The 21,762-nt window shown below is 42.2% G+C and overlaps 1 protein-coding gene across 1 annotated transcript in view; it reads left to right on the top strand.

Moving 5' to 3' along the window:
* The window catches only part of RBM47 (RNA binding motif protein 47), a 34,210-nt gene extending 27,083 nt beyond the window's left edge, over positions 1 to 7,127 (top strand). The window contains exons 4-5 of the mRNA XM_052642091.1: positions 1,994 to 2,193; positions 6,888 to 7,127. Coding sequence (XP_052498051.1) covers positions 1,994 to 2,193; positions 6,888 to 7,127 — 440 coding nt within the window. The remainder of the gene's footprint in view (positions 1 to 1,993; positions 2,194 to 6,887) is intronic.
* The last annotated feature ends 14,635 nt before the right edge of the window (positions 7,128 to 21,762 follow it).

Here is a 21,762-nt window from a genome sequence, read left to right as displayed (position 1 = left end):
CAAGGCCTTTTCTCCGTAGAGCTTCCTTTTGAAGTAATCCAGTGATTTTTTTTTTTTTTTTAATGCCTGTGAAAAAAATTCTGCCACTTCTGCAGTTAAGTGACTCCTTAGACTGGATTTCCTAGGAAATGTCATTGATGCATCAAACAATATAAAACTGATCCTGTTTCTCTCTAATTCCATAAAGCAGAGCCTGGATACAGGAGTTGTCTCTTCTACTTGTTGGGATAAGTATTCCCGTTGGCAGTAGTTTAAGATTTAACTAGAGAAAAGAAAAGTCACTCAGTCATGTCCAACTCTTTGCAAACCCATGGACTGTCCATGGAATTCTCCAGACCAGAATACGTCAGTGAGTAACCTTTTCCTTCTCCAGGGAATCTTCCCAACCCAGGTTTCCCACATTGCAGGCTAATTCTTTACCAGCTGAGCCACCAGGGAAGCCCAGAGAAAAGAACTCAAAGATCTTTAAGCATGTAATTGTGTTCTGAGGCATGGGGTAGAAATTCCTGTGGCTGGTAGCCAGAACAATCCGGAGTTGCTTAGTACAACTCAGATGTAGCTCAAACTTATAGCCCTTTCTAGGCCCTGTCCCCTTGACCTCTGTTTCTGATTCATTCAGAAAATTAGAACTCTGTAATTTTAGGAGGAACACCAGGCAATGGTGAAGTATCTAGGCACAAGATCACATAGATGGAAAGGCAGGTAAAAGATCTGGTTTAGATTTTAGATATATTTCATTGAATGACTGTACCATTGTTTAGCCTACAGTCATCTCTCTTTGGGCTTCCACAGTGGCTCACTGGTAAAGAATCTACCTGCAAAGCAGGAGACGTGGCTTTGATCCCTGAGTCGGGAAGATCCCCTGGGGAGGGCAACCCACTCCAGTATTCTTGCCTGGAGAATCTCATGGACAGAGAAGCTGGGTGGGTCACAGTCCACAGCGTCACCAAGAGTTAGACACGAATGAAGCAACTGAGCACACAGCATGCAAGCATGTCTTTTTACCTTATATCAAATCGGCTTCTATTCGAAAAAATTACCTACGGTTGGAGAATAAAAATAAGAGAAAGTATACTCTGTTGTGTGCATTTCAATATTCTTACCATCCTCATAACATACAACACACACTCACACAACCTCCCCCAAATCAGGGCTTTTTTTTTTTTTTTTTTTTGGTCTTTTTACCTCTCCTTATCATACATTGGAGAAGGGCATGGCAGCCCACTCCAATATTCTTGCCTGGAGAATCCCATGGACAGAGGAGCCTGGCAGGCTGTACAGTCCATAGGGTCGCAAAGAGCCAGACATGACTGAAGCAACGTAGCAGCAGCAGCAGCATCATACATTGACATTCGAACACTGTGATCTGTCTGATCCTCTGGTTGAAATGAGTCCTTTGAACTTTATTCACAGAAACATGTCTTTGCATTGGCAGGTCGGGGAGGATATACACTGACCTCTGAGTTCTCAGAATGAAACTCTCAGTAGCACCTGCTCTTTAAAACGTGGTGAAAGTGAAAAAGGGCAGTGGGGCTGGTACTGAGTAAGATAGGTGATAAGGAACTGGCAGGCTCTTCTCACACTCTTGGGCCTCAAGCCTCTGCTCTCACTTCTTATTCTGAGCCTGTTTTCTCAAAACTGCAAGGCCCTTTCTTGCTCTGTAGGACCTCAAGAATACGAGTCTAAACGCTATTCTGTTCCAAATTCTGTTAGCGGTAGAAGATGTGGGCACAGAAACTTAACTGTAGGCTTGCCTACCCTGAGGATCTGTGGGGAGATCCCACCCATTGCCACATGGTTCCTTTTGAAAGTCCAGCAGGATATAGGGTACCTCCACCTCCCCTCTTGGATAGCACCTGTAGTGAGAGAGCATTCGTTTGCAGGCAGAGCCCCTGGCTGCTAAACTTGTTTTTAAAAATATTGAGGAAGTGATGGCGCTTCCCTCAGTGACTAGAAGTAACTGACCTGTGCTTCCCTTTTCCTTCTCTTGCAGTGGCCATCCCTGCCATCGGCGCCCAATATTCCATGTTTCAGGCAGCTCCGGCCCCTAAAATGATTGAAGATGGTAAAATCCACACAATGGAGCACATGATCAGCCCCATCGCTGTGCAGCCCGACCCAGCCAGTGCTGCTGCGGCCGCTGCAGCCGCTGCTGCGGTCATCCCTGCCGTGTCCACGCCGCCACCTTTCCAGGTAGGCTTCTTGCTGCGGTGTTTGTGTGAGGTCTCATGTATCACGGATTCACTTAATACTCCGCAGGAGCACTGACACTGTGCCTGGCTTTCTGCTAGAACTATGGGTCTGAGTGATAGAAATATTTTTGTAAGATAAATCATGACAGGACAGGAAAATGTTAGATAAGAATTGTACTATCCTAAAATTGCCACTGTATTAAAGATAGGAAGCAATATCCAAAAATGACATATGTAATTTCTCACAGTGTCGTTATACATCCTATTTTTTTTTTAATGACATGGGAAAATTTTTAACTCGTGTACGTATTGTTACTGAGGTGACACATGGAATCCCAGGGGATAGTTCATGCCAGATTGTAATTTTTGCATTCCAGATTATAGTCCAGTAAAGGTTTTTTAAAGTTCTGCCCCTCCTCCTCCCCTCCATCTCTCTCTCTGAGTATATCCATAGGTATATATGTATGCATATATATATGTGAGTGCCTGTAGAGAGACAGAAATGTCTATAAAGGTTTATGAAACTTTACAAAACTCTCCCAACCACATCCAGCTATTCCCATTTCTCCTCCCAATCCAGTTTTACCGTTCCATCCTCCTTCCCCACCTTTACTCATAGTGTTCTCCTCTATCTGGTTTTTTTCTCTAGAACCCTTTCCATCTACCTCACCTGGGAAACCATCTGTCCTGTATGTCTCAGTATTGGCTACTTGACTACCAGTCAAGTTCTATGTTCTGTCTCCCCAATTAAAGTATTTTCAGACCAAGAGCCACATCTTGTATATGTTTCTTTGTTTCTGCAATATGTAGCACACAGGGAATACCTATACTATATATCATTTTCCTAGACAGAAAAATAATCTTGTTGAAGCTATCCTTTGTGAAGCAGTGAATATCAAACACCTCATCAGTCCATAAGCATAAAAGCTCAGGCCAGGGATGTCTTGTATCTAACTGGATAAGAATTATTGAGGAGACATGTTTATAAAACAGAGATTCTTAGATTCCAACCCCAGAAGACTCCAATTCAGCAGAACTGGGCTGGCGTTCTAGAATCCATATTTTGTCCCACCTCCTCAATAATGGTGAAACAGCTAGGCTTGTGAACCCTAGCAGTAGTCTTGGGTTGGAAATGACTCACAAGGTAGTTATTACTGTGTCCTGACTATAAATACATACAGTAACCTACAAGCATTACCTAGTGGAATTCTGCTAATTCTAATTCCTCTTTACTGGGAAACTTGTGAACTTTGGTCTTTGCTGAGTGGTCACAGTTGTGGTTGGGCCCAAATTTCAGGCTTCACGATTACACTCTGGATTGCAGGCTGTTTCTGTCTTATATCAGTCTGCACGGAAGCTGGCGTCGGGGTCTTGTGGTTTGGGATTTGTTCAGTGTGCTGTCATCATCAGTAGATTTCTGTGGCAGTGCTTCCCTCCTCCAGTATAGTCTGCAGAATGCCTGGAGCCACTTCCTCTGTAACGTGGGAATGGCTTCTTTGAGTGTGTGGCCCCGCTGCTCTCCCTCAAAGCTGAGTACTGTCTGTCCTGCCTTGAGTTCTTTGACCTGGGTTGCCTGATACATTCTGTCCTCCACCTCCTCTGTGTTCTCTGCCAAACTGCAGTAGAGGAAGGAGCATTTTAATCTCCACAGATTGGTAAAAAGAACACTTTTTGGAGTGAAACCACACATCAGTTCCCCGTGACCTTCCTGGGGAACACCTTCCATCTTCCTCCTCTGTTTTGCAGGAGCTCAGAGATGTTCCTTTGTAGCCATTTAAATCCAAAATTTCATATAGCCTTCGCAGGCAATTAAAAAAAAAAGCTTGCATGTGTAGACAGTCCTTTTTTCATTTATTTCTCAAAATGTTTCAATCTTCACAGCCAGTCAGTGGTATAGGTTGAGCAAGAACCATTTCTTTTTGGAGAGGAGGGGGAATTGAGGCCTTTCTCTCTCTTCCTCCCCAGCTCCCCACAGTCAGCCTCATCACACTCCCCTGAGCTCAGGTGTTGGGCTGCACTTTTGTACATGGAGTGGTTTCTCTCAGATGTCACCTTCCTGGTGATCCTTTCCTTTGTGCACTTGTCGCTCAAGAGATGTCCGCAGATTTGGAGAAGATAGCTTGTGTCCTGCTATGAACCACAGTCTTCCCAGTTCCAAAGTTTCTCTCCTTGGTGTAAAGTGTTACTAATGTTCGTTGTGGCTGCGTTGTAGCAGGCAGGATAGTGCAAGGCTAAATGCACAGGTGCCAGATTCACACATCCCGTTGCTTAAAAGCTGTGTCACCTGTGCAAGTCATTTAAAACGTCTAAGCTTCTCCATATAATCCACCAGCTTCACTGGTGGTTGTGATGATGTTTCAATAGTGTCACTTAAATAAGGCACTTAGAATAGTGCCTAGCAGACTGTAATCTGTTATTGTTATCATTTAGATATTATTTGTAATTATTATTTGGATTACAGTTGAAAAAAATGACTCTTCAATTCTGAACATAATTTTTAACTCTAATTTGTGGGTTTTTGTAAAGGAATGATAAGTAATTCCTTTATAAAACCCAGGAAGAAATAATTTTTTAAAATCTAATTCTCCCTTTTACATATCCTGAACTATTTGTACCACAGGGCATGCTATGAAACATAAGGTCTACAAGATGTTTTGTTAAATAAATGTGTGATTTATTTTTTTTACCAAACTTTTACCAATATTATTTTTACCAAAATTTTTACCAATATTATTTTTTGTTTTACCAAAAATCTCCTTTTCCCTTAAGCAGTCCACAGAATGAACTCCGTAGCAAACATTTTGGAAAATACTGAACCACAGTCTTTCTTGTCTACTTGTTCTGAAAATGTAGTATGTTTCACTCTCAAGCGGAGGGAAGGAAGCATCCTGGACTTCCAGAGCCAGCATGGCATCTACAGTAAGGCAGCTTACTTCAGATAGCGCCTCTTTCCTCACTTCCTCATCATGTGGAAATCCCACCTTATCCAAGTGAAAGTGAAAGTGTTAGTTGCTCAGTCATGTCCGACTCTGCAACCCCACGGACTATAACCCACAAGGCTCCTCTGTCCACAGAATTCTCCAGGCAAGAACACTGGATTGGGTAGCCATTCTGTTCTCCAAGGAATCTGACTGACCCAGGGATCGAACCCAGGTCTCAGGCATTACAGGCAGATTCTTTACCATCTGAGCCACCAGGGAAGCCCCCACTTATCCTTCAAAACCCAGTTCAAATTTTTCCACTTCAGAGATGCTTCCTCCTGCCCCTCAAGTTAGTTGGCCTCTTCTCTAAGCTTCCACAGCAACTGTATATTTAGTGGTGTCAAATCTTAGGTCGGCGGCTGAAGCGAACGCATTTGTTGAAGATCCTGTGTGATCACAGTCTTTTTAGGTCAGAGCTTAAGATGCTGGCCCTTGGGAGAGCTGTGTACTTTGTTCCATAAAGTCATAGGCTGTGCTCCTCTCCATTCTTGGTACATCATGTTCCTTCAGTTAGGAATGAGTTGAGGCAGCTGGCATGTATTTTAGGAAAAATACGTATTCATAATTACAGTGAGATCAACTGAGTAAAAGGTAGACCTCAACTCCCATCTCTAGCTCGCTCTGGTATGTAGGCTGATTGAGTAGAATGGTGGGCAGAAGATTCCAGAGTATGTGCACTTTCCCTGAACATTCCAGTCCTGTCATGGTCACCAGTTAGGAATTTGAACGTGCCTTGAGGATGCAGCTGCACTTCAGTGGCTCCCATCTCAGTCCCCTACGATTATTGCTTGTCTGTCCATCTGCCCTGAGAATGGAAACTTTTGTTTCTCTGTCATTCCCTCGCCCCTGGGAGTTGAATGAATGAATGGGGTTGTTGAATGAATGGGTAGGTTGTTGTTGTTCAGTCGCTCAGTAATGTCCAATTCTTTGCAACCCCATGGGCTGCAGCACACGAGGCTTCCCTATTCTTTACCATCTCCCTGAATTTGCTAAAACTCATATCCACTGAGTCAGTGATGCCATCCAACCATCTCATCCTCTGTCGCCCCCTTCTCCTGCCCTCAATCTTTCCCAGCATCAGGGTCATTTCCAGTGAGTTGGCTCTTCACATCAGGGTGGCCATAAATATTGGAGCTTCCGCTTCAGCATCAGTCCTTCCAGTGAATATTCAAGGCTGATTTCCTTTAGGATTGGCTGGTTTGATCTTGTTATCCAAGGGACTCTAAAGAGTTTTCTCCAGCACCACAGTTTGAAAGCATCAATTCTTCGATGCTCAGCCTTCTTTATAGTCCAGCTCTCCATACAGGACTACTGGAAAAACCAAAGCTGCGACTATACAGACCTTTGTTGGCCAAGTGATGTCTCTGCTTTTTAATATGCTGTCTAGGTTTGCCATAGCTTTTCTTCCAAGGAGCAAGCATCTTTTAACTTCCTGGCTGCCATCACCATCTGCAGTGATTTTGGAGCCCAAGAAAATAAAGTCTCTCACTGTTTACATCGTTTCTCCGTCTATTTGCCATGAAGTGATGGGACCAGATGCCATGATCTTAGTTTTCTGAATGTTGAGATATAAGCCAGTTTTTTCACCCTCCTCTTTCACCTTCATCAAGAGGCTCTTCAGTTCCTCTCTGCTTTCTGCCATTAGGGTGGTGTCCTCCGCCTATCTGGTTAGATACCTACAGGTGATCAATAAGGATGCTCTCTCTCCCCTCAGGGTCGCCCAATAACTCCAGTGTACACGGTGGCTCCAAATGTTCAGAGAATTCCCACTGCTGGGATCTACGGAGCCAGTTATGTGCCATTTGCTGCTCCAGCCACAGCCACGATCGCCACACTACAGAAGAATGCAGCGGCCGCCGCTGCCGTGTACGGCGGATACGCAGGCTACATACCTCAGGCCTTCCCCGCCGCTGCTATCCAGGTGCCCATCCACGACGTGTACCAGACCTACTGAGACCCGCCGCCGCCGCCACTGAAGGAACACTTTACTATTTATGAAGAAAGACCGTGTTCGGTTAGCACACACGAAACCTGAATGCGAAGAATGTTATCAAATACCATACTGGAATATTTTATATTACATGAAGTTTTCACTAGTTTTTTAAGACTGTTTTCAATTTAGCAGACCTGTGTTCATACATTTCTAAGAGACTTGCAATGGTTTGTGCCTTAAACACCATCTCTTAAAAATTTGTACGTGGTAGTACATTTGTATAGAGGTTTTTGTTTTTGTATTTTTAAGGATATATTTTCAGTTATGAAGGTTATTTTCTTAACTTCTGCACTCCAGAGATTTCTATTTTGTAGTACCTTCAATAATATATCAAGTATATATTAAAAAAGCACACTTGAGCAGTTAGGGAACTATTTTGAAAAATATATTCAATATTTAAAGATACAAACAATAGTGCTTTAAAAATACTACAGAAAACATTATTTTAAAAGTTATACTGGAAAGTGCAATTATAAAATGAATGAAACCTCTATTTCTGCTGGAAGTAAGGGTTGACGGGTGTTAACCATGTGTTATTCACGATGGTTCTGTTCTTTAAACGCTCGACCTCTCCTTAAGCCAATATTGAAAAGACTTGTCACATTTCTGAGTCCAAACACTGGAAGGCGCTGTCACCTGCTGCCATTGTCCTCGGCCCCTACTCAGTGTCCATGTGCCTTTGCTCTTAGACGTGTCACCTCCCCCACCCTCCCCCCACCCCCACCCCCACCTTCCCCAGACCCACCTTCATATTTGGCAAGTCAAGGACAAATTAATTACTCTGACAGAGAACATTGATGGCTTTTATACTTCTTTTTGTTAGGGTTTTTTGTTTTGTATGGGTTTTTGTTTGGGGAGGGTTGTGGTTTGGTTGGGGAGCTATTTTCAATAGCAGAGTATGTGTAAGCACAAGATTTTCATAGTTTGCATAAGGCATCTTTGCATAGCTATTTAATTGTCCAATATGAAACCTTCACTCCTTTCTTAATGCTTTTATTATATATTTGTTTTGAAGTCTAAGTTTGTAGAGACAGAGAATGTTATTATAGACAAGACCCCGAAGGCTCTTGTTAGCAGACGGCTATGCTTCTAGCTGCCTTATCATGTTTCATGCACAATGTCTGTGGTTGTCAGGGGTATTGGAAATATTGTGTTTATTGAACAGGGCCTCCCTCCACTGTTGCTGTGCGTGTGGCAAGTGAACTGAATTGGGGCATGCACAGCCAGGAGGAGGAGGAGAGACCTGTAGGAGTAAAGGATAGTTTGTAAATATCTCCTAATGCCCATTTTTAGTTGTTTTATGTTGCAGAAGTTCATGGTATATAGTTGAATGCAAAACGAAACCATTTTATTTCAATGTTATTAAACAGTTTTGTTTTATTAGGAAGTAAATGTATTGTTGCAGTGTTTTGTGCCTGTTTAAAGGCTTTTGTTTAGCAGAGTGAATGTAAAATACAGTAAAATGTTAAGATTGTCATCTACTTTATGAAATACATCAACTTGGAATTTTTTTTTTAAGGTTCTAACAAGGAAGTGAGGTGTGCAATAGATGGCAAGGACATAGTTGTGTTTTTACGTCATATTAGAGATTCCATCAAATGTTTCCACTCACTGAATTTTGCTGATGGCTGAATTCTTACTGTGGATTAATAATAGGATCATGCCCTTAGCAGATGTTTTAGTTCTGTTTTACATTTTAAATTAAGAGATTCCCAGATGCTCTCTTTTCCCTCATCTTAGGGTGGGATGAATTTTTTATATATAAGCAATATTTATTTAACTATTCTATAAGACTATTGAGTGCCTGCAAAGGCCTTTAAACATTCCTAGCCTTCCTTTCCATCATTGTTAAATGACAGAAAGTAATTGTGCAATGTTTCTGATGATGTACCCAGCGAGCTGCATCCAAACTCAAATCCGTTGTAATGAGTAATCCAACAAAATGCAGTTTGCATTCAGTCCCCATCCCTTGACTTTGTACGAAAGAAGTGCTGTCTTACTCTCCTTCCAGTGAAGGGTTAATTAGCACAGAGGTTCACTGGATGAGACTGACCCAGGGATCTTACTGTATTTTACATGTGCCTGTAAATTATTTGCAAAAATGGAAAAAAAAAAAAAGGAAAAAAATGGTGTCTTAACATGGCAACTACCAAACTACCTTAAAAATAAATGTTGGTGACATAGCCAGTTAAGTATCAGTGAGCCTCTTACCTACCTTTAGGTCTGCCTGTTCCTCTTGTTTCAAAACCATTTCACATATGTACACTACTGAGGTAAGTTTGTAACTTGAAATGTGAACTTTTTTTTAGGGTTAAGAACAAACTATAAAAATGTTTAAAAAAAAAAAGCTTTCGAGTTCTCTGTTTTCAAACATGCTGGCAGTTTAGTTGTTACCTTTAGTTGCTTTGTATTTGAAAAGCTTTTAAGTTTATTTAGATCTTGCTTCATTTACAATACATTCTTAGGATGTATGCAGTAAATAAAACTTTCTTAAAGCAATTTCAGTACCTTATTTTAAATTGTGTTTTCTTTATACACTTTTTTTTCCCCCCAAACAAAATTAGAAAAAAGCCCTTATAGCATAGAAGGAATCGACTGTTTCTGGCTGGAGAAAGTCATGTCTTTGATTTGGAATTATTAATGAAATTGAGGTACATAGTAGAAATTGTGAATTATCAGTGTTTGCAGCCTTGGGTCCAGGTGGTAGAAAGTTGAACACTCAACTACTACTTAGCATCTGGATTAGAGTAGGATGTGGCAAAGCCTGTTACTGTTCTCAGTGCTGAAGCTTGTTTATGATCCCAAGAGCTTTACACTTAGATATCTACATGGACTCAGCTGATGTGACATTGAGTTGTTCGATGGTCTCATGAAAGTACTGGTGTGACCTGTATGTTGGTCACCTCACTGGAAACCAGAGTTTTCTGTTTCACCTTTTTTGACAGCATGCAGCAAGATTAGCAAGACGCTGCCTTTTTCTCTATAGGTCGTCACTAACTTCAGGTGGGATCCATCAGCAAAGCCAATTAATAATTCAAGGGAAAGTGGTAACTTGTCAGTGGAATTACCTCTAAAAACTGCCCTACGCAGCTTTGCCATTGATTAAGAATTTTACCTAGTTAGTCTTGAGTAGCCTGAGTTATGGGCCTTCCCAACCTACAGTTCTTGGAATTCTAACTTCCTGCTTCCTCTTAAAAGGATAAAGTCTTTTTCACAGACAGGAAAGGCCAGAGAACTTCCCAAAGTGAGAAATCAACGAGATTTGCTGATACTGTCTGGTTCTAGGAGATGAGCACAGATGCCCCTTTAAGTTGCAGAATCAGAGTTTGATTGCTTTTGTCAGAAAACGAATTAAAAGAATTAATCTTACAGAACATTTCCTACATCTCTACTAAATGCCCCGCTTTGTTCTAGGTGCTGTGGTGAGTACAGCATGAACAAAACCAACAAAACTTTGTACACATTGAGCTTACATTAAAGCGGGAGAACACAGACCCAATAAGCAGGTAAACAGTGTGTTGGGTGGGGATAAATGCTATGATTGTGTGATTCATTAGGCTCTAAGGCTGTTTGATTTCCGTCACCTCGGGACCTCACAAACACTTAGTGAAGTAGGCAGAGCCGATACGTGACTGGCCAGGGTCCCACAGCTGGTAGGAACCAGGGCAGAAATTCAGACTCCAAGTCTCAGCACACTGACCCTGGAAATAGATTTAGTAGTACCAACAGCCTGCTTCACAGCCTACAAAAAGAAAAGCTGATCTCCAAAACTAGTTTCTTTTCTGTTGACTTTTCATGTGTGTTCACATGCAGCCTCTTTCCTCGGGGATAGGAACTGGAGGTAGAATGGCCGAAATGCCTACATTCAGCTCGGAGGACATAGCACTAGGTGAGCTGCTACGATTGTCTGGTAGATGGAAGTCGACTTATGATGCTGCATCAAGGATTATGGACGGGACTAAAAAACTACTGTAAAGGCAACTATACCCTTCTGATTCTTTACTAGACTAGATCCCTGAGTTTTAAATTCCAAAAATATCTGTCAAGACAACATGCATAAGCACTTATTTAGGTGGAAGTAAAGACAGCTAGAACACAAAAGTTCTAATTTTTCTTTCCTAAAGAAGGATAACCTGTGAACAGTCCCAGCATTTTACTGGGTGCTGTGACACGGCATGCCCCATGCTGAGTGTATTTTGTAAACTATAGTTGACCTTACTGGCTCACCAGACCCTGTTTTAAGGGCATTAGGGTACTTGACTATTTTAAAGAGATGTATATAGTATATCACATGTTATCTTTATTATAAAGTGTTCTGGAGAGAGTTGAGTTTTTTTTTTAAAAAAAACATGAAATGTGACATTTCGGCATGGCTGCTTTGAAAAAAATCACATTTGACACAACGACCTTAAGGAAAAAAAAAAGCATCTTCAGCTTTAAAAAATAAATTAGTGGTAGGATAACACAGATGTACTCATTTTATCCTTGTCCTGCCACTTCCTTGACACACTCCTCCTCTCTGACCGTTCAAGGTCAAGGGCATGATTAGGCTTAAACACAGAATGAAACTCAGGAGACATGTTTTGCTTCAGTTCCAAGTTCTAAGCTATCAGATTAGACATGGCCTTCCTTCTCCTTCCCCTCATTAGTCTTCCGTCTCTAGGTGCCCAGTGTCCCTCAGTGATTGCCCAAACCCTTGGCAAGCACTGTGGCCTGGCGAAACAGGCTGGGCTTGCAGTCTGGATGCCTAGGGGGTGAACCCCCGGCTTTGCTATTTATCAGCCATGTGACCTTGGAAAGGACACCTTGCCTCTCTGAGCACCAGTTTCTTAATTGGTAAAAGATGATAACCTCATAAGGTTACTGTGAAAATCAGATAAGTTAATGAATCTTTAAAAAGCCTGGATAAATAAATTTTTAAATAAGCTGGGTACATCATAGACAAGAAAGTTATTTCCTTTCTCTTCCTCTTTATGAACTGTAGTGTGAATGCATTCCACTGTCTTAACTGCATTAAGCCTTTCCATTTTACACCTTTCTATGCTTTTGTTCACTTATTTATTCAGTGAACACTTGTCGAGTGCCAGCTCTCTACCAGAACAGGATGATGCACTAGAGAGATGATGATCAACAAAATCAACCCCCCTCTGCCCTCCAGAAGCTCCCAGGCATGATAAGACAGTGATGAAAAGGCTATGAAATGGGAGGGGGCACCCACCGTGGCCTGGGCAAGGGGTTAAGAAGACTTTGGAGAGGAAGTGGCATCTAAGCAAAGAACAACAGGATGAGTTGAGGGGGAGGAGGGAGGGCAGATGAGCAGGAAGAAGAGGAAACAGGAAATGCCCAGGCCCAGAAGAAAACGCAAGTACCTGAACAATGTTCAGTGTTGCAGCCTCAAAAAAGAGGAGAAAGGGTGTGTGGGGACAACCTTTGTCCCCACCAACACTAAACATGGTTGATAGGCCCGTGTTAACTCTGGAAGGAAGAGATTTGGCCCAGATAACAAGGAAGTAGGAAGAACCCTAAATCATTCCAATTTAGGACTTGGAGTTTCTTTTAGAAAATGGTGGCAACTGCCTTTATCTAAACTGAAGGGCTGAGGGATTGTCTAGCAATCAATAGCATGATGCATCTGAGCGCTCCCCCTAGTGGCTAACTGCCTCTCTTCGGCCTTCCTGGCACCAGGTGATGCCCACCAACGCTGATTTTTGCCATGGGAGTTAGTAGGGCCAGCCGAGGCTCTGAGAGTTTTCACCCCTTCTTTCTTTAGAGGCAGGTTCCACCCTCTGGGACCTTCCATCCTTCCTGTCTGGAATCACATAGCAGCTGCCAGGATTGGCCAAACTCCCCACTCTCTCTTGGGAAGAGAGAATGCAGCTTTCTTGGGAAAGGTGATGGAGGCCCATAGTCCTACAGATCAATGTGAGGATGGAGGAAAGTCCTAAATAAAATCTCCTAAAAACACACTGGCTTCCTTAGCAGGGTTATATATCCTTTTGACTCCATTCCACGCAATTATACTCACAATCGAAAACACCACCAAACCTTTCATTTGCAAGAAATATGACCTTTTCCGAGCTAATTTTTAGCCACCCTTCTTTCTTGGCTTGTTCTACTTTGTTTGTCAAAAATCTTCATTAATGATTAACCAACCATGAGGCTTAAATAGGCCTTAGTCATTCTGAGGCAGCTAAGACAAGTTGCTGAAGCCCAGTTGTTTCTGAGATGACCTTGCTGGGGGTGCTGGGTCAAGACATTTTGAGCTCATGGTGTCATGATAGCACTGGGCCTTGCCAGTTCCCTCTGCTGGGACTCTTCCTCTCCTTTTTCAGAATTTTTATTCTAAGAAGTGTTGGCACCAGAGAACAGTATTTCTATCAGCTTCACCAGCTTCACCCCCACCCCAATTCAAATATGTCCATTTGACATTTTCTCAATCATACCAAATGACATGCAAACTCAGCTTCCCAAAAGGCACCTTCGATGCTTTCATAAGAGGAGAAATTCTGGAAATGTAACTATTTCTAAATGTGCTCTAACGTCTATAGAAGGAAGCAGTCTGAGCATGAGACAATAGCAAAAATAACCTATTTTGCATAATTTGCCAACCCCTAAGTACAAACATCTAATTAAACCATTGAGTGCCCAGTCAAGGCCTGCTGTCTGTACTTCTTGTTCTTGTTTGTCAATTTCCTTGTGTTTGTGTGCATGCCTGCTCAGGCACTTCAGTTGGGTCCAATTCTTTGTGACCATGTGGACAGTAGCCTTCCAGGCCCCACTGTCCATGGAATTCTCCAGGCAAGAATACTGGAGTGGGTTTCCATTTCCTATTCCAGGGGATCTTCCAGACCCAGGGATTGAACCCTCATTACCTGTGTCCCCTGCATTGCAGGCAGATTCTTTACCACTGGGGACTTCCCTAGTCACTCAGATGGTAAAGAAACTGCCTGCATTACAGGAGACCCAGGTTCAATCCCAGGGTCTGTAAGATCCCCTGGAGAAGGAAATGGCGACCCACTCCAGTATTCTTGCCTGGAGAATCCCATGGACGGAGGAGCTGGAGACCACAGTCCATGAGGTCACAAAGAGTTGGACACAACTGAGTGACTAACACTTTCACTTTCTTTACTGCTGAGCCCCTGGGGAAGCCCCTCCTTGTGTTTGGGAATAATGTTAAAACTTAGACAGTGATCACTGAGCAGGAGATCAAGTAATGGCTGATAGTAACTTACGATATATCAAGTAGTTTACATGGATTTTAAAAAACTTAATTAAAAAATAACACAGATGCAATATTATGCAAATATCATATACAGCATGATGAGTTCCCACAAACTGAGCACATCCATGTAACCAGCATCCAGATGAAAAAGATGACCAGCATGCCAGAAGCTTCCCTATGGCCCTTTCCAGTCACACTCCCGCCTCATAAAGAAATCACCGCTTTGACTTCTCACAATATAGAGATGTTTTGCATGGGTCATTTTTCCATACTTGAGATAGCTACTAGTATTACCCCCATTTTACAGATAAATACCAAGAAGGCAAAGAGAGATTTGATAACTTCACCAAGGTTGCGTGCCTGAGTGCTCAGTTGTTCAACTGTGTCCAACTCTTTGTGACCCCATGGACTGTAGCACACCAGGCTCCTCTGTCCATGGGTTTATCCTGGCAATAATACTGGAGTGGGTTGCCATTTCCTACTCCAGGGCATCTTCCCGACCCAGGGACTGAACCCACGTCTCCAGCAGCTCCTGCACTGACAGGCAAATTCTTTACCACTAAGCAACCTGGAAAGCCCAACCCCGCAAGACCCCATAGCTGGTAACTTAAAGAGTTGGAATTTGAACATGGATCGTCTAACTCTGACCTGGGGATGGGGTGGGGAAGTATAATTATAATTCACTCATTTTGTGAGGACCTAAAGTCATTTGTTTCTTCTAGAAATTATACTGGTCTCCTCACAGAGTCACTTGACCACGAAGGTCATTGGAAAAGAGAGATGAAAAAGCAGCCCCTATGGCAGAACACGGAGTACAAACCTGGAGTCCCCAGGCACCGAAGGATTACCTTCCCAAGCCCATTTCCCCTGGGGGCTTCCGAGTCTCGCCCGTGGACATTCCCATGGTCAAACTTCCCTCTCAGAAAGGAAAGTAATGAACTAATTCACACTGAGGTGAGTAATGCATTTTCGCCAAGGACAGATCCCTTGTTCAATAAACTGAAGAACCAAGTTCTAATTTTGGAATGTAAGGCCTTACCCAGTTAAATAAAGTTATTAACTTCAAGGGTCAAGAGGTCCTCCACCTGCTCATGACGTGATAGTAGGCATGTCACCGCGAAGGCATCCCAATCTAGGGAGCTTGGGCTAGGAATTCTAAGTTGCTAGGGGCCAAAGGTGCCAAAGAATGTTCAACTATGGGACAATTGCACGCATTTCACATGCTAGTAAGATAATGCTCAATATCCTTCAAGCTAGATTTCAGCAGTATGTGACCTGAAAACTTCCAGATATACAAACTGGGTTTAAAAAAGGTAGAGGAACCAGAGGTCAAACTGTCAACATTTGTTGGATTATAGAGAAAGCAAGGGAATTCCAGAAAATGTCTACTTCTTCTTCACTGACTACTCAAAAGCCTTTGACTGTGTGGGTCACAACAAATATGGAAAATTCTTAAAAGGATGGAAATACCAAGCCATCTTACCTGTCTTCTGAGAAACCTACATGTGGGTCAAGAAGGAACACTTAGAACCTTACATGGAAGAACGGACTGATTCAAAACTGGGAAATGAGTAAGACAAGGCTATATATTGTCACCTTGTTTATTTAACTTATATGCAGAGTACATATAAGTACTAATACCACTGTAATGGCAGAAAATGAAGAGGAACTAAAGAGCCTCTTGAGGATAAAAGAGGAGATTGAAAAAACTGGCTTATAACTCAACATTCAAAAAACTAAGATGATGGCATTCAGTCCCATCACTTCATGGCAAGTAGATGGGGAAAAAGTAGAAGTGGCAGATTTTATATTCTTAGGCTCCAATCACTCCAGACAGTGACTGCAGCCACAAAATTAAGATACACTTGCTCCTTGGAAGAAAATCTATGACAAACCTAGAGAGCATATTAAAAAGCAAAGACATCACTTTGCCAACAAAGATCTGAATAGTCAAAGCTATGATTTTTCCAGTAATCATGTATGGATATGAGAGTTGAATCATAAAGAAGGCAGAGCACCAAAGAACTGTGGAGCTGAAGAAGACTCCTGAGAGTCCCATGGACAGCAAGGAGATCAAAGCAGTTAATCCAAAAGGAAATCAACCCTGAATATTCATTGGAAGGACTGATGCTGAAGCTGAAGCTCCAATACTTTGGTCACCTGATGCAAAGAGCTGACTCACTGGAAAAGATCCTGATTATGGGAAAGATTGAGGACAGGAGGAAAAGAGGATGACAGAGGATGAGATGGTTGGATGGCATCACTGACTCAATGGACATAAGTTTGAGCAAATTCTGGAAGGCAGTAAAGGACAGGGAAGCCTGGCGTGCTGCAGTTCACGGGATCGCAAAGAGTGGGACATGACTTAGTGACAACAACAACAGGGACCAAATAATTAGACTCCTGGAGAATTAATTGAACAAGGCTAAGAGCAGTGTCCTAGATATGAGAGGAACTCTAGTTAAGGAACTTCCTTTACCTTAAAACACTGCTCGTAATTTTAGCTTATTTTTGAATAGCATTCACTGTCCACAGAAGACTTTCTTCAGCCACATGTCACCTAAGCCTCATGAGAATCTGTAAGATAGTTACAGGTGACATTCTTTCTCTCCTCCCCCTCATTCATCCATTTGTTTATTAAGAAATGTTTTTGAGCATCTACTGTGCCAGACTTTGTGGTGGAACCTAAAAGCACAATGGTGAGCATTATCTCCATTTTATCAGGGAAGAAATTGAGGCTTAGAGAGGATAAATGACTTGCCCAAGATCATATCAATACTCTAAATTAAATAATGTGGTGTAAGTGTTTACCCTGCACCAGAGACTTTAAATGCAGTGTCTCATTAAATCCTTACAACAACTCGATGAGGCAGTTATGTTACCTCCCATTTTACAAATGAAGTAACTAAAGGTCAGAGAGTTTACATGACTGCCTGAGCTCTCACAGCTGTGTAGGTAGAAGAGCCAGCATTTGGATCCTTGGTCTGACTCCAGAAATGAGAGCTTAAGTATTCCCTTGTAGACTCAACTGCTGATGATGTCACTGGCCCATCTGGGCCCTAAATAGAACTCATGAGAGTTTTGACTCCATTGTGAACAATAGGATTAGAGCTCTTCAGTTCTGTGAGAGGCTGTACAATGACTTAGTTGGCTCGACGTAGTCCTGCCTCTTAGGTTAAACAGACATTTCTGTGCATCTCTTACAGAACAGCCTTTTCACTCAAATGCTAAAAATATCCATTCAAACAGAACTAGAAATAAAGTCCTTGAAATCCAAAGTTTTAAAAAAACATGCCGCAAATTAGTAAGAACATACTGTATACATAGCACAGGGGAACGCTCTGCTCCATACTCTAGAATGGCTTAGATGAGAAAAGAATGGGATATATCCCCTCTAAAAAGAGGGGATGTATATGTATACATGTACATATGTATATGTATAACCGATTCACTTTGCTATACACGTCAAACTAACACAATATTGTCAATCAACTATACGCCAATAAAAATTTTTTAAAAAGAATAGAAAACATGCCACAATAGCTTAATGCCCTAATTTAAACACTCTATCCTGAATAGAGCTGGACCTGGGACATACCAAGCTTGAGATGCCTGTAGAGAACTCAGACAAAGTTCAGAAGGTATCTGGATATATGAAAATGGGCTAAAACTATGAGTTTATTAAGTATGATACTTTATAACAATACTACATTCAGAAATCTTGAATGGATATCTTTTCATTTACCTTTAATCAGGTGTTTTGGGACTCCTGATGGGATCAGTGTGATGCAATGCTTCAGGGAGGGGAGAGTAGGATGTCAGGCAGGTGTCCAAGTCATCGCTCAGCTTTGACTCTCCATTTCCTTTCTGTCCAAAGTGAGACAATAGTTTTGAAAAGCTGTAACAAAAGATGAGCAAAATTTCTGAACTGTGGCAGCTCCCTTTTCAAAGATCCAATCCCGTCAAGTCAGACCATTGAGCATTGTCAAGAGTGCTCAGCTGCCAGCACCTGGGTAACAACCAATGTTCACTCTGATCAGCATCCATTCTGTTTGGTGGATTCGGTGTCATATCAACTGGAAAGGAGAAAAGGGAAAGCTAAGTTTAGGAGAAAGGACAGGAGGTCAGTGGCAAATGTCCCACTCCAGAGTAAAAAACAAACCAGACAATTATTTTAAAAATATTTTTGTACAGAGGAGCAAGAAGAGATACTGCAAAATCAAGTGGGACCCCAGACTTGTTCAAAGAGAGTCATAGAACATTGCAGCCAGTGCTGAGCCCTATCACATCCCACACGGCAGGGAGAGGCAGAATGGTGTGTCGAAGGCAGCGACTGGATGACATACCTGCATTCGTGCTGCTAGTTCTGGGTTCTCCATTGTCTCATTGTGACGTGTTCCCACATCTTCCCACCACCCCACTGCCGGCATGTTCCACTTGCCCGGCAGAGAAGGAAATGAAACCAGGGTTACCCACAGAAAACATTGCGGAGGCAGGGCTTTGGCAGAGGACGTGACTGCAACTCCACGGGTCTGCAGGTCCAGTGCCATCAAATGCTCTCATGAGCTAAGTAGAGCTCAACTCCCTGTGCGTGGCCAAGAAAACCAGGCCCTTCATTGACTGGCACCAGGACCAAACACTCAGAGATCAGATTAAATCACCACACTGCATCAAAAACCACACCTTGGCCAGCAGGAAGATCCAAAACTTCCTACCTCTTGCCGTGACATTATATGAGCTTCTTTAAATACAGAGGCATTTTGAAGGAAAAAGAGCAAGAGGGGAAAAAGAGTTCAGGCAGGGAGATGAACTTTAAATTAACTGAATATGTACTTAAAAGAGACTTTTAATGGCAAGGAGATTATTGTAAACCAAAAGAGCCCAAGATGCCTTTAATTGCTAGACCAAGTATTTTTTTAAAGTTGATTTCACTGTACTTGATTTACAGAGTTGTGTTTAATTTCCGCTGTACAGCAAAGGGATGCAGTTTATATATATGTGTGTGTTATTTTTCATATTCTTTTCCATTATGGTTTATCACAGGATATTGAGTATAGTTCCTTGTGTTATATATAATAGTTTGCATCTGCTAATCCCAAATTCCCAATCCAGCCCTTCCCCACCCGCTTCCCCTTTGCAACCACAAGTCTGTTCTCTCTGTGAGTCTGTTTGTTTCATGGATAAGTTCATTTGTAAGGCTAAGTATCACTGTTATTCTGGCTCCCCAAGAAAACAAACTACAAACTATTATGTAAAACAAAGAAACCCTATTTCTTTTCTACATCTGAATGTGTATTACTAACGAGGAAGTATCATCACTTCTCCTGATGCTTCCCTTCATGGATAGTGAGTTCAGTGAACATAACACCTGGCCTCTCTCTGCCTCTGTTTTCTTTGCGCTTCTAGAGCAGTAGTTTCACCTCTGATTGCTAACTTTGGGAATGATTGGGCTTTAGTGGCTATGCAATTTCCTCTTCCTCTTGAAAGGAAGCCTAACAATAGACAAGCTTCCCTCTGTTCTTTCCTCTCCGAAATCCTCCCAGATCCATTGTTGCCTGGGAAGATTGCTTACCAGACTGGGTAAACCTGCTGAATTTGAGGGCTCAGTTAGTAGGCCCATTTGGCTTTTATGCTAAGCTAAGATCCCCAATGTCCTCCAGTCTCCTCCACCAGTAATAAACATGACATTTTCATCTCATTTTAAAAACAGATGGTAAAAGTAACATAATATAATATTCACCAATTCTTTTAAAGTAGATGATTCAGTGGCTTTTATGACCTTCATAATGTTGGATAACTGTCATCACTATATAATTCCAGAGCATTTTCATCACTGCCCCCGCCCCCTGCAAAAGAAACCCTTAGCCAGTAAGAAGTCACTCTCCATACCCTCTCACTCCAGTCCCTGGCAATCACTGATCTGCCTTCAGTCTCTACAGAATTGCCTATTCTGCTCATTTCCTATAAATAGAATCAAATAATATGTGGCTGTTTACGACTGGCATTTTTTCTCTTTAGCTTCTTTCCAAAATTCACCCATGCTATCTCATGTATCAGTACTTCATTTCTTTTTATGCCATTGTTTGGACATATCACATTTATTTATCCATTCAGCATCTGATGAACACTTGTGTAGTTTCTAGTGTTTTGGGTATTATGAATAATTCTGCCAGGAATATTCATGTACAAGTTTTTGTTTGAACGCTTGTATTTATTTCTTTGAGGTATGTACCTACCTAGGAGTGGAATTGCTAGGTCATACGATAATTCCATTATTCTATGTTTAACTTTTAAGGAACTGCCAAACTGTTTTGAATGGCAGTGACGCATTTTACATTTCCATCAGCACTGTATGTGGGTTCTAATTTCTCCATATTATTGGCAATACAGGGCTTTTTCCCCTTTTTCCCCTTTTCTCTCTCTCTCTTTTTTTAAATTATAGCCATTCTACAGTACTCTTGCCTGGCAAATCCCATGGACAGAGGAACCTGGTAGGCTGGAGTCCATAGGGTCGCTAGGAGTCGGACACGACTGAGCAACTTCACTTTCACTTTTCACTTTCATGCATTGGAGAAGGAAATGGCAACCCACTCCAGTATTCTTGGCTGGAGGATCCCAGGGACGGGGGAGCCTGGTGGGCTGCCGTCTCTGGGGTCGCACAGAGTCGGACACGACTGAAGCCACTTAGCAGCAGCAGCAGCAGTGGGTGTAAAGGGGTATATGTTGTGGTTTTGATTTGCATTTTCCTAACGACTGCTGTGTGCTTGCTAAGTAGCTTCAGTTGTGTCTGACTCTGTGAACCTATAGACTGTAGCCCACCAGATCTCTCTGTCCATGGGATTGATTCTCCAGGCAAGAATACTGGAGTGGGTCGCCACGCCCTCCTCCAGGGAAATTCCCAACCCAGGAATCAAACCTGCGTCTCATATCTTCTGCATTGGCAGGTGGGTTCTTTACCACTAGCCGCCACCTGGGAAGCCCCTCCCTAATGACTAGCGATGTTAATAATGTTTTTGCGTGCTTGTTGGCCACTCATATGTATATATTCTTTGGAGAAACATCTATTTGAGCCTTTTACCCATTTTTAATTGGGTTGCTTTTTTGGTTTTGAGTTATAAAAGTTCTTTATATATTCTGGATACCAGACCCATATCAGATACATGATTTGAAAATAGTTACTCCCATCATATGGGTTACCTTTTCATAGTCTTTTTTTAGATAATCCAAAAAAATTGGGGGCCACACCACGTGGCCTGCAGGATCTCAGTTTCGTGACCTGAGGTTGAACCCAGGCCTCGGCAGTGAAAGCACAAAATCCTAACCACTAGATCACCAGGGAACTCCCATCCTTTTCATATTCTTGACAAAGAATAT

This window comes from Budorcas taxicolor, chromosome 6 (assembly GCF_023091745.1).
Source record: "Budorcas taxicolor isolate Tak-1 chromosome 6, Takin1.1, whole genome shotgun sequence".
Classification (NCBI taxonomy): Eukaryota; Metazoa; Chordata; class Mammalia; order Artiodactyla; family Bovidae; genus Budorcas; species Budorcas taxicolor.
The sequence above is the reverse complement of the archived record's forward strand: the minus strand, read 5'-3'. Positions and strand labels throughout refer to the sequence as shown.